Source organism: Phalacrocorax carbo, chromosome 2, assembly GCF_963921805.1.
Source record: "Phalacrocorax carbo chromosome 2, bPhaCar2.1, whole genome shotgun sequence".
NCBI classification, from domain to species: Eukaryota; Metazoa; Chordata; class Aves; order Suliformes; family Phalacrocoracidae; genus Phalacrocorax; species Phalacrocorax carbo.
Genome location: NC_087514.1, coordinates 112,145,462 through 112,159,498, shown reverse-complemented (window position 1 = coordinate 112,159,498; position 14,037 = coordinate 112,145,462). Strand labels below are relative to the sequence as shown.

The window sequence follows — 14,037 nt, the reverse complement described above, 5'->3', positions numbered from 1 at the left end:
GTGATGAGAAGATTAAAAAAACCCCATAACTATATGTGGAAATTACCAAAGGTAAAATTGTGTTTAGTAACATAGCACTTTATTTGTATAGGAGGAACACATACTGAAGAAAACCTATCTTTTGCCTTAGGGATGGCAGCAGCACTAGGATTGTAACGCATTTGAAAGAAACAGTTTTCACTGAATATTGTGTATCTAGTTACATTTCTTTCTTTTCAAGTAACTTGGATAAGTAAATTGCATATAAAAAATTTAGTGACTGCGTCTCTTTTCGCATGTTATTAGGCAATTGTTGGAGTAGGTCAGCTTATTCTCATTATTAAATGACAGTGGTCATTAAAATGCCAAACATATTTTTATAGAATTCACTTTATAAAATGTCAGCAAGTCTGTATGTTTTTATTAGTTCCAAATCAGATATTTCAATAGACTGTTTGTAAGTATTCCCAAAGCAATGTCCATTTCTGGCTTTGTGAGACCACACAAAAATATTACAAATTAATCAGATTTTCAGATTTCTGCATAATAACTCTGCACATTTATTGTTTAATCCTATTCTAAAATGCTGTTATGATTGACACCTCGCTGTAGAGATAGAATTCAATTGAATAATGCGTAGCAGTCAATTTTATTTGTACCTTAATGTGCTGAAGTATTTTTTTTTTCACATTTCCATTATTTATAAGTCTGTCCCCTTGGAGGATATATAGAAGAATTTGTTTTAAATGAGCTGATAATACCCTCTTTAAAATTTATAAGTATGACAGAATCGTATCCTTTTTCCTTACCATGCCAGGGTGTACCAATAAACTGGTTCTGAATTATCTTGTACTTGCTATTCATAGGACAAACATTGGAAAAGAGCATCTTGCTAAGGTTTACTTAGAACAGGATTTCAACTGCTCATCAGAAAAACCGAACAGTACAGGACCTATCGTACCAACCATGAAACCTGACGCCATTGCCAGGGTTTTCTTTTTAAGAGACCACAGTACTCTTGCAGCTACTTTTGATACTTGCTGTCATTCTTGCAGCTTCAAAGATAAATGTGGGCCTGATCATGCCATCAGCGCTGAAAAACTTTATGAATCGATGCGAGTCCTTCACCCGGAGGAAATGGAGGATTGGGATGTAGTTGTGAAAACGTCTTGGTACTTTCTTGCAACTGATAGGATGTTTTTTCTTTCTCTTTTTCCTTTTCAAATCTGTAGTGCAGACTTCAGTGAAAGCCAGTAGGACTGGACTGTGTTCTGTGCTTAGCAAGTCATTAATGCCCAGCGTATAGTTCGATTGTTGGATATTGATTATCTCAATAAATGCTGGAAATCCTTGATTTCACAGAATTTTGGTTGCACCCCGTGTGCAATTTAGAAAACAAGCTGTTGTTTGAAAGCATACCTGTTTTCAGTTTTCATAGTGCCTTTTTATTGCACATAGTACAGCCTTTGCTGTACTGACAAAAGAAAGTACTTTATTAAGACACAAAGTAGATGTTACCTGATTGTTTTTCCGATAATTTTTGCTTTCAGAAATTAGAATGGCTGATGCTCACCTAAGCGTAAAAAATGCAGTTCCCACACACAGAGAGTGCTCATGTACTGTATGTAAATTGATGTATAATGCAACCCACATTAGCTGGGTTGATGATAGCTTCAGTTTCACTGCTGTCAGATTTTTGTAGCTCCTTCAATGAGTTGGCTGGTCTGAATGAATGTTAGCATAATTTATGCAGCTGATAAGTGATTTGAGTGCTTGAGTTATTGATAAAGCACTTTAACATATCATTTTCAGCTTGATGTTATGTGACATCAGAGTAGAAGGTAATGTGCCAGTCCTCAGGCTTGATATTAAAGTCAATCTGCTCTTTGGATTTCAGAGGCCAGAGGAAACACAGTGCTGCCTGACACGAGCCCAGCAGACCAGCACCAACCCAGTCAGTCCCATCCTGCGTTCCCTGTTGGGCCTCAGGTCGGTATCTTTCCTTTTGACTAATCGAGATGTGCAATTTGATGAAAAGTAAATAACTGCAATTGATCATCCTTGATCTGTGTAATGTAGAAAATGTGATTCTGTGTTACAAAAAGGGACCATGTATGTATGTTATCTGTTTGGGAAGATTAGCTTTTTGTATGTTTTTCTAAAATAAAACCTAAGCCATTTTGCATATTTAGAAGGTTAAATCATTTGAACATCTTATATAAGTTATTTTTGAAATACATACCATAATTTAATATTAAAAACTCGTGCAATTTTAATGCAACCTTATTGGCTCTGACAGTTCTGCCCATCACACACAGCTCCTGCATTAGTAAAGGCATTTCATTAGCTTTTATGCCAGGTATTTATTTTATTTAGAGTAAAATGTAGGCATAATAGTATGGCACTGTATAACATTCTAAAAGATTTCCCGTATCACTTCACAATTTTATCCAAGTTCAGCCGTACTCTTAAGATACTCAGTGTTCTTCCACTTCCCAAGGCAGTCTAGGTCCACACAGCTCCTGGTAATTGTTACTGTAGTGTTTTCAGCTTTTACCAATCAGTATAAAATGGGGAAAATTTGGGAAATGTTGGCATTTAGGTACTTGTAGGCTGACTTGAGTTAGGCCTTCTTGTGTTCATAAATTATCTTTGATCCAAGTATAATGAATTTTCCAGTCTAGATTGAACTGGGATTGCTACCATGCTACATGACTGTAAGGCTTGCATCTTCAGCCTGTAAAGTTTATCAAAACTTTCTGTGTTGGTGAAAATATATGCTTTAAGATATTGGAAGCAGTGCATCTTGCATCTCTGTAATGGAACATGAAAGGATCCCAAGCCAGAAGAGTTTTAAGTGTGTAATACTGAGCTATGCACAGTAAAATAGGCTTGCTGTCTGTGTTTTGTTACAGCCATTACTGACAGCCCAACAGTTAGCCTCAGCAGTAGCAGGGGTGATGCCAGGAGGCACTCCAGCTCTGAATCAGCCAATCCTTATTCCTTTCAACATGGCTGGGCAGCTGGGGGGCCAACAAGGACTCGTCCTAACTCTACCTACAGCAAATCTCACCAACATCCAAGGGCTGGTAGCAGCAGCTGCAGCAGGAGGCATCATGACTTTGCCATTGCAAAATCTTCAAGGTAAGTCATCATTAGCATTTTTCTAATAGGTTCTTTTGTCTTTTTATTTCACTTTATCTCTGTCTTTTAAACCAAGTGATCTCTTTTTCCAATGAAATGTTGCTCTTGATGCATATTGAAAGTTAATACGTGGATTGTTTTTGAATACTTGAGAGATACTTGGAGGATATTTGCATTTTTATAAAAACAGATTGGAGGTTGGGTCTTAGAGTCTATGGGTCAGTAATGTAAAGTACTTGAATGATTCATTAGGCTTTTCTGTCATCAGTGATCAATGTTCTCTACTCACAGTTCAGTTTAAAATTTCAAATGGCAGCATGAAGACAAGTATTCTGTTTCACCACTGCTGATTAGGGTAGCTGAATGAATAGGGGCAACTAAAAACACAGTATTGCGTGAAAATCGCTTTTAAAAAACCCTCATTTATTATAAAATCAGAGTGTTCTCGGCTGCCGTAAGTGCCCCAGATGTGCATTCTCATTCTTGCTGTGGGAGGTCTGCTTTACCAGTAAGGTTCTGCCATCCTGATCCAAGCTGTTGAGGGGGTTTCATGACTCCAAAGTCACAAGCAAAAAGTTTATCTCTGTATGCATCCTCCCCATTGTCTGAGCTGTACCATGTTTGCAACAGTTCTACCCTGAGATATCTGTTGCAATCTCCCTGTGGTTTAAATCAGACTGAAAAGCAGTTCTATAAGATCCCTGTTCTTTCCTAATATTCTCTGCTGTTCAGTCGATGTGTCTAACACTGTTAGAAACAGTACTCAATCCAAACACAAATGATATAAAATACAGATGTATTTGTTTACTACTCCTAATTATGTTGATTGCTTCTTGGAAAAAAGTTTCTGCTGAGCAGAACTGAACCAAGTATAGGAAGATAAGTATTAGCCAATATCTTACAATTGAATTGTACATCTTTAATGGAAGAGGATAAGGAAGAGATTGTCCAGTGTGAAAGTGATAAAGATGTGAGCAGGAAGTATCAAAATAAAGCTTTAGCTCCTTCTGTTTGTTTATTTATGTATTTGTTTGTATTTCTTGCTGAGGTAAATGGTAAGAAAAGTTTTCCTCAAACAGAATGGTAATTTTTTTTGTTTTCAATTAATGCTCTGCACTGCACCCTAAGTACTTTTTAGTTATTAAACTCTGGTGGCTGCTGATTACCAGATGAATTGTTTGAAGCACCAAATCCTACAGGTTGTGAAACAGAGAAAAGGAAGAGACAGCTCATGTGTAGAACAAACTCCCTTACAAACCACATGCATAGCGCGCTCACCTGTTAGAGCAGCTACTTGCCTTCACCTTGTGCTTGTTTTAAAGTTTAATGTCAACAGACCTCTCTTATCATAGTTGTAAATGGTTTTCACTTTAATGTTTAAAATAATGTCTCTCTCATACCATTAAGCTGCACCGAAGAACCTGTCATTCATAAATCATAGATGAAAAGGACACACTAATGCACAAATTTTGCTTGTTTAAAATTTGAGAGTGCATGTAAAGTAGGGAGCTGGAGATTAAAAAAATAATGTGGGAACAGGAGCGGGTAAAAGCAGATATAACAAAGTGAAGGGGAAGTGGCTTTTTAGCGTAGGTGGATGATGAAATCTTAATGAAGAAACAGGCATTATAAAAATGTATCCTTCCACTCTGGACTGCTTCAGGTTGTAGTTGCTGGCTACGTAGTATTATAAATAAAAATAAGATTGTGCTGTTCTTACGTCATTTATTCACCCCGTGTTGCAAAGCTGGAGGGTAGGGATTAAGCCAGGCAACCTTTGCTCTTTAGTTTAGCCATGGGTGTCTAATTACAAGCTGAAAGGTATAACTGTGCTGCCAAATAAATTTTGCAAGCAATGACCTTACCAGATGAAAAGGTTTCCTCCATAATCTTTACTGGTAGATAGAAGCATGGGATCAAATAGGGACTTGATGGAGCAGCAGGTGCAGTTCGCTGTCCATGGACAGAATCACGCCTTCCATAAGGTAGCTGAAAGAAACAGAACCTGTGAACTCACGTAGCTGTGCGATCGTTTGTTGTCCTCTCTACCCTTTCCTCCTGATCCTCTAAGCAAGTGCCACTGCCCTCACTATTTGGAAGTGAAACTGATACATAAAGAAACAAAGTAACTTGGTCAAGATAGTTCTTAAGAGCCCCAAATCACAGTTGTAAGCTTCTGTTTCTTCCTATATAGCTCACTATCTAATGCATGGGTGAATGAAGGCAGGAGTCAGGTGGGAGCGCTGTGTTTCTAGAGAGCATCTTTAGCTCCGTGGTACCATCAGTTCTATTGAACCTCATTGACTTCTGGTCCCTGGTTTTTGTGGTTATTTGAAAGATAGTCATAGAATGTGTGCTCTGTTTTGTAGCCAGCACTTTTATAGGTATACTCAAAGAAGTCCATGCTTCAACACAGTTTTGATAATTCCTGCCCTTTGGGTGAAATCAGACTATATTCGTCAACTTCCATCTCCCTTAAACCTCATTGTGGCATGGTCAACCTAGACAACTGGGGGACATGTTTTCATGCTATTTTCTAACTTGTCTTGTTACTCCTGTAGATCTCATGTCTGCTGCCCCTGAATTTCCAGTGCAGTCAAGCATAAACATCCACAGCTCCTGTGAGCTGGTTCTTCTGTCTTTTTCTTCTCTCATCAGTAAACTTCTAAATGTCTTCATCACAAACTACCCCAGAGAGGTAACTCAAAAGACACCCTTAAGATTTTGAATAATGTGTGAATTCAGAAAAGTTCTGATCTAACACAGTACTTGAAATCATACTAAACGTTGATCAAGGGAGTAATCCTACTACATTTTGTGTGAGGCACTTATATATTTAACTGATTTTCTTCTCAGGTACTTTCAGGTCTGGTTCACGGTGGTAAGTGTGAGACCTCAGGGTGACTGGATAGCACAACGGAAACCCTTGCTTGTGGAAAGGGAAAAGAGCATTCAGTGACAGGAATCATAGAGGAGATATGTTGAGTATTTAAAATGAGAAAAGAAGAGTTTCTTTAAAAATTCAAGACATTGGTAAAATAGAGCGATTAATGATATGGAAATTACTCAAACAGCATAACTTATTCAGTGAAATTACCTATTCTTCAGTTGTCAGTTACTTATAAATAAGATTTTTTTTTTTCCAAATGTATTTGTGTTAAATTGTTTAGTTGCTATGTGGTCCTGATCCACCACTAAGTCAATAGGAATTTTGTTGCTGTAAGTGAAAAGAGGTTTAGACTAAGCCTCTTTCAGAAATACTTTTCTTGATACATACTTGATTATTTTCTGTTTATTACACTATGTCATTTACCACACATACTGCTATACCATACCTCTTCCCTAAGCAAATAGGTCAAATGTTTGTGAACAGAAGGAACAAAAGTGAATGTGTAAATCTTGCTGTGAAACTTACAAAAATATGTTTTCCCTGGCTCCTATTAAGCAAATTTCATAGGCACAAGGAGTATGCAAAGAACACAGTTTACGACAACGCCTGAGGGTTGGTGACAGGATAGACTTGTCTGCTTTAGAGTAATCAGAAATCCCTGAACATAACAACAAAACACAGATTCACCTATGGAACTTTGGCTTTCCACCAACAGTTCTTTGAAGAAAAGAATAAAATTCACAGTCATAACTTTTTACTGTAATCCACTAAAAGCACTGAAGATAAGAGTTTAAAAAACATCCAAGAAAGCTGTTGTCCAATGAAATTTACATGCCTGTTTTCCCCTCACCATTTCTTAGAATTACAGCTGGAATGCAGCCGTGATTTCCTAACTAGTAAAAATTTTGGAGGTGTCATAATAGCAACGGTGAGGTTGTGAGAAGGGAGAACATGACACAGATACCCTACAAGGCAATGTGTTGCCTGTCTGTTGCTTTCACTCCATTGCTTCTTGGACTGTCCTTACTGACAATGCAGAAAACACTCTGCCAGCTTTCCTCTTATCGTCCAGACTGGTGTTCATCAATATTCAACTTTCTGCCTTTGGGAAACTTTTCTCTGGGCTGAACTGTTTCAGTTTCTGCATCTCCTTGCCAGGTCAGATTTCTCTAGGTTTTGGGGAGAGTATGTTCTTTAATTTTAGTTGTCCTTCTCAAGACTCTCTCCAAGAGACTAGTAGTTGCTTAATCTCAGAGCATTCAGTAATTCTTGGGAGCTGATATTCATGGAAAGATATTGTCTCCTTAAGCCCATCTCATTTTTATGTCTCAGTGTAATATTTCTATATATCTGAACAGAAGGATACCTTTTTTGGGGTATGAGTTTGTTCTGTCATGTTTTCTTAATATAATTTTTACCGCTGTTGATTTCATGTTGAAATCTCTGAGAAATGGGAAGGTATTCCAATGCTGAGGAGTTCATAGAATCATAGAGTGTCCTGAGGAGGAAGAGACCTGCAAGGACCATTGAGTCCAACTGCTGTAAGATGCTAAAGGCTGTCCTCGTTCACTTTTCTATGTCAGCCAAAGCAGTTTTAGCTAAAAAGTTAATGTATTTTAGCTATCCTTTTAGTATGGTATACGTGTTCGAAATGAGAAGAAATTAGCATGGCGTTGCCTACTAGCTCACTGCTGGCCACTCATGTACCGTGGATAACAATTTGGTAGTCTCTCTGCAAAGGGTCAGCCCAAATATATTACATCACATAGCAAAGGCACAACAGTGTTTTAGATATCTCCACCAACAGAGTTTGAATGACACTTGAACCTTGAAAGAAAACAACAAGTTGGAGATTCTAGCCTCATGGCACTGAAACTTTATGTATTTTATTTCCACTACACATTGTACTGTTCCTGAAGTGGATGTCAATAATTTATTTCCAAGCCAGAGTTTCTCAATCTTGAGTTCTGAAAGAAATGAGAACAAACTATCTCTCCAAATCATTAGTGAAAGGCTTCAGTAGTGAAAGGAAGCCTTGCATGGCTGAAAATGTGAAATCATTAAATTACATTATTTAAACAGCGGCAGGTCATATTTTAGCTGCAGTACAATGGAAGGGGAAATGTATTAAACATCTTGAGAGCTAGGAGACAGCCATTAAAATGCACTGATATGGGTAACAATAGACATAGATGATGGTAAAAAAAAATTAAAGAGGCTTTTTTGTGTCTAGAGATAGGTCAAAATGAATGTTGGGTAATGACAACATTAACAAAAAAGAAAAAAACCCTATTGTTTACCTTTATTAGATCTTGTTTCACCTGAACATAGATTTGTATCATTAATTGTGCAACAGATAAGGTAAACATGCTCTGTCTCCATTCCCCCATGTATACACACCTTAAAAATCAGAAATCAGAGAGAGATGAAAAACAAAAAAGAGACAGAAAAGTAAACTACAAACCTCAATTGCTTACTGATCTAGAGTCCAAATTCCAGTATTTTAGAGCATTTTCCCCTTTTAACTAAAGTGATGCAGTCCCTATTCATTTGTATTCCCCTTCAAGTAACATGAAATAGCTTTCAGAGTCTACAGAAAGGCAGTGCTTCACTTATGTATTTTAATGAGCACCAATGTCAGTAATAATCAAAATGATGTTTCACTTAGAGGAATAGTTTATTCCCAGGTACTTCTGCAGTGTACTAACATAACCAGAACAAGAATGACAAGAACCAAGAAAAGGAGCTGCACTCACTAGCAATTTCTGTGAAGCCCTCAAACCAAATACACCTCCCTTATCACTGTATAACTGCTGCACATAATGCAGTCACTGTGAAGGGCTCACTTACACAAAGAAGGGGTTAGCCACCCCCTGAGACTAACCTCCTTACCCTACCACGTGGAACAAAATAGGAGAAATTCGTGCATCTTTAAGCACACTGGCATGCATGGAGCGCCTGTGGATTAGCAACCACTACAGTAGGTGTCCACAGGCTAAGAGTTGTATCCCATCCCAACTCTGTTGTAGGGGAGCTGATGTAATGGTGGTGATCCCTAAAGATGGGGTAGGGAGAAGCTTTTGTGTCTCCATCTGGTCTCTGAGGAAATGTACTGTTTGGAAGGCCTAACATTCGCTTTTGGGAGAAAGGGCAAAAACTGCTTTTCTGAAGGTAGTTCAGAAAGAACCTTACTGGGCTGGGGTTTTGTTTGTTTGTTTGTTTTTTCACCGCCATACAAAGATTCTCCTGTGGGAATGCTGTGGCCCCATGTTAATTGCTCATCTTGTTCAGTGGCAAATTGCTGCCTTCACAGAGGGAATGTGAAAGGTTCAGGGCTTTATTAGTTACTAGTTGTTTATTGATCACTCCCAGTGTGTTAGCTATTTGTTGTTTGGATTTTCTGCCCCATAAGTTAAAGGCCTACTGTCAGAGACATTAAAATGCAGTAGTCTTAATGCTTGTGTGCTCTGTTGTTGACTTCCACCCAAAATAGACCCTAGACACGCATATTTTTTCACTACTAATGGTTTGGTTATGGAACGACATCAGCGAGATGTAATGATGTGATGTAGATCAAATTAATTCTGAAATCAAAGTGTTCACACCTACTTAAACTTTGCAGGCCAAGTTTTAGCAGAGTCTAAGTTTCCAGACTTCTATGCCAAGAAGCAGATGGGAAAGACAGAAGTAGTCTGCTCCTCTCCAAAATTTCCACCAAAAATCTATTGGTTAACTACCCTCTAGCAGACATGATCACTAGGCTAAGAGTTGTGGCATGACTGGTGTGCAAGACCTTAGCATTTCCGGGAATGTACCCCTTTATTCACCCCTGACTCAGACTGATACTGCTCCTGGCAGGAATATTGTGTGTGCAGGATTATAAATGAAATTTCTGTCAACCAGAACATGGATGCATTTTAATGCTGCTTTTAAAGTATATCTTTGCACCTGTTTCCAGGAGCCTTTAATCTTCTTGAATTTAGACCATGACAATTTAAATTAATGTAGAGAAAACTCATTCCAATAATGTTAAGCACTTAACTTACTGTAATCTTACAAAAGCCAAGAAATTTCAAATGCAAGTGAAAATCCTAGCTAGTGGTTGTCACTCCATTCCTAACCTCCGCATAGTAACATACATGCTACATGCACTGGTAGATGACGTGCAAATAGATAGATAGATCTGTATGGTCTATGCATACATGACTCATATGCTGATCCAAGACTCCTTACTGCAATAGAGTGAGTTATAGAAGGATTACCAGAATGGATTTGCAGCCTTCACTCTTAATTTCCTTGCCTTAGTGGATTTAAGTCAGACATTTATAGTCTTTGTGGTTTAATTTCCTTTGTTTTTCCATGGTGTTTGTATTAATAAAATCCCTATGATTCATGTTTTAAAAACTCCCTGGATACAAACTTGTGTTCTTGATAGACCAGTGAGATTCTAATCAAGCGCATATATATTTAGGGACTCATAAAAACAACAAAGTCTTTATTGACCAGCTGGGTTTACAGGCATTTTTAATAGTGTGAATTTTGAATGCATGGAACATGCAAGTTAACCACCTGGGAGGCAATTTTTAAAATGAAATTTCTTTAAAGTCTATGTGGTTCTGTACCACAGAAGCACACGCCTCCTCTTTTTTTTTTTTTTTTAATATCTCCTCTTTTTTTTTTCTTTAAATTGTCATGGAAAGTTCTGAAGATGACTTATGACTTTCTTATTAAAATCTTAAAGTTTTTGCATCTTGACACATTTTACAGCATCTTTTTTTTCTTTCTTATGAGAAAAAAACTCTGCCTACCACTGAGATTGCTCTAGAAATGGGAATAGGACCTCTCTGGTGACATCAGCAGCGATGAAAGTGAAATGCCTTGTGTTTTCTCATCCTCAGACCTCTATGTGATTTTATGTGCTCTGGGTGGTTTCTGTACTTACAGAGATCTTCAGCCCTTGGTCTCATTTTGCTACCAATCACTGAAGATGCTTTCATTCCCTGAATGTTTTCTCTTTACAAGTCTATTGCTCTGACAGATGTAACAGAGCGCACAGACGTGAGACCTGTGTCCTGCTCTGTGCTCTGTCCCAGATATCCCATGTGATGGCAGACAATTCACATGTGTTTTCTGCAGCTCCCTTCCCACCTGTAAATGAATGTGTGGATAGCTAGTGCTATGCTTTCCTACAAAGTGGCTTAAATCACTACAGTTAGATGACTTGAGCTCCTCAGACATAGCTAGATCTTTGCTAAATGTACTAAACTCTTAAGTTTTGTCCTGGTTGGTAGACATAAGAGGCTAGGCTCTTTTTCAGTAGCTGCAATAATAAGGTGAATTTTCCTTATTTGGGACCTATAGTGACCTTTTCCAGCCCATAGAAGGATTGGAAGTTTCCACCAAGGTTAGTAAGATCCAACCCAATATGGATTCTTAGACTATCGCCTTCTATGGGATTTTTTTCATATTTATTTTAACATGAATATTGCTTTTGAACTTAATCAACTGTAGATTTGACATATCTTGCAGACTATTCTTTCACTTGGTTGTGTTTTGTTATGATAAATTATGCAACGTTAAAAAGAAATCTTCAGCATAAAGACAAGTTTCTCATCTCAATTCTGTGATTTATTCTATTCAAGTCATTGCAGATGCTTTGGATTTGCATAATCTAATCCTTGGCTATCTCTCCCTTTCTGTTTTTCAGATCCCATTCCATTCTCTTGTCCCTTTCCTCATCCAGTGCTGTTTGTTTCTGTCCATCCTTTGTATTTTAGCTTTTTAAAACTTATGCACAACCCAAATATTCCTGAGTGTATTTTGTACTGTGCAGCTTATTTCCCATTACATCAGCAGTAATAAATGAGGAAGAGGTAAACACCTGGAGGTGATAAACCTGCTGTAGTTTTCCCAGTGTATTGGGCCTCTGTATTTTAGAAGATGCAGTTGTAACAGGACATGAATCCTGTCTGAAAAACAAGGAAATGACAGGGGTACATTTTCAGGAAATTCACTTATTGGCAACCTGAAAGTTGTTTCTTTTGTTTCTTTTTAAAAGGATAAAACCTCTCAAGAACAAATTTTGTACATGTTCTCTGAAAACTGTAAGTCTAGCAATGTGAACAGAGCAATCACTTTCAGATTCTCTCTTCGAAACTTTAGCTTTTCCTTTCCCAAATCAATACTTGTGAACTGTAAAGGAAGACCATGTTCCCCTCCCAGCACTGTAGCATCTTTAAAAAATATTAAGTCCCAGCCTTTTTTTTCCCCCCATTCATTTTACTGGTAACAAAATCAGTTCTTTAAATCTTTGTTCTCCTCTGCTCTAGCAGGAGTGGTAGTTCAAAGTTATGTCTTATGAAATTACATTTATCTAATATAAGCACTTCGGCCAGTTGCAACCAAAATTAAAAACATATACTATTTGTTCCATTTGTCAGAAGAATATCATTGGTTGTAAGTGTAAGACTTATCAAGTGTATCTTTATGCATTTATGTTCCCATGAGTACCATTATTTTAAAATTTCTAAGTAGTATTTATATATATTCAACGTTTGACATCAGATAATTGGAGTTTGCTATGTTTGTGAGATAACTCACAAGGGAGAAAGTTGTATTGAATAAATAATAGAGATAAATTTTATACTTCCATATATTTCAAAGCTAATGCAGCTAACTTGCAGTGGAGTGGTAACATGAAGACACAGTGCTATAATATGATTGATTTGTTTTGACAGCAGCCAAATAATTGAGAGTGAAAGGTGTCAGCACAGATGAAATATTGTATAAGCCACATTCTGAAGGCAACCCCAGCAGCAATAGCAACTGGAGTTTTATTTCCTTTGATATCGCACTGTTACTCACTTCCAGTTTATTATAAAACCATGAAAGGTACGCAACTTTCCATATGATGGAGGCTTTTATGGAGAGGATAGAAACAGAAGTTTGTCAGGTACTTGAACAATAGATACTGACAATGGGATTTATGATGGATACGGTATACAAGGGTAAATTATCTTAATCTTTCCCCCTGGTTTTCTCTCTTCTTTTAATCCCTTTTTACAGGCTACTGCTTATCTGGCATCTTACCTCTAGCTTGGCGGGTAAGTGACTCCCTCCAGAGCAACCATCAGTGTCAGTCTATGGATTGCCTGGCAGGGGATTGATGCAAAAGCAGCGCTGCTATTACCCTCCCCAGCAGTGAGACTTGTTTTTAGTTCACCTCTTCTGCACAGCAAACTATACCCATTCTGGCGAACCAAGACAGGGTAAGGCTTGTGTATTTGCATCACGGCATCCTACTGCAGTGCAAGGAATACAAAGAACTATAGCACCTTTTGAACCTAGGGGAGCCTAAGTGTGCAAGTAACGTAGTACAGAAGGTAGCCAAATAGACCGGCTTGAAGTAATGCCTGAAAGCAAAATAATTTGAAAATCCCTTTTGGTCTTCCTTAAAAGCACAATGAACAGGGGAAGAGGGTGTTCCTGTAAAAACACAAGGTATAAAGCTTCCTTGGTCCTGAAGCCCCATTGACTTAGGTGGGAGCAAGACTCCAAGGTACAGTTTGAATTGAAATGTATATGTCCTGCCATTCATTTCAGAAATGCTCCATTAAGAAGACACAAGTCGATGCGAATGACAGGGGTTCTCAGTAATGAGCTCTTGCTCATGCAAAACAAAACAAACTATGACAACCATCATGTTAACAAGATCATGAACCCTTGTGGCTTTGTAATGTAACATCTAATCTATATCTATACCTATACCTATACAAATATAATTATCTTACTTGGAGAAAAGTAAATAACAGAATGGGATGAGATTTCCAATACAGAGCAATTTATACAGTCACATACCACTTGATTCTCTTTGTCTCCTGATCTGATCATTTCATAAATGGCATGGTGGAGACTAGAAACCAGGGCTGAGAAACCTAAACTTACTGGTATTAGTAAGGGAAAAGTTTTCCTTGAAGTCGTGTAGGAAGGCAGGTGGTAAGCCATTATTCATAAAATAAATCTTA

The 14,037-nt window shown here is 37.8% G+C and overlaps 1 protein-coding gene across 1 annotated transcript in view; it reads left to right on the top strand.

Annotated features, from left to right (window-relative positions):
* Positions 1–1,895: 1,895 nt before the first annotated feature.
* The window catches only part of POU6F2 (POU class 6 homeobox 2), a 185,741-nt gene continuing 173,599 nt past the window's right edge, over positions 1,896–14,037 (top strand). The window contains exons 1-2 of the mRNA XM_064441798.1: positions 1,896–1,968; positions 2,895–3,123. Coding sequence (XP_064297868.1) covers positions 2,940–3,123 — 184 coding nt within the window. The 5' untranslated portion in view covers positions 1,896–1,968; positions 2,895–2,939. The remainder of the gene's footprint in view (positions 1,969–2,894; positions 3,124–14,037) is intronic.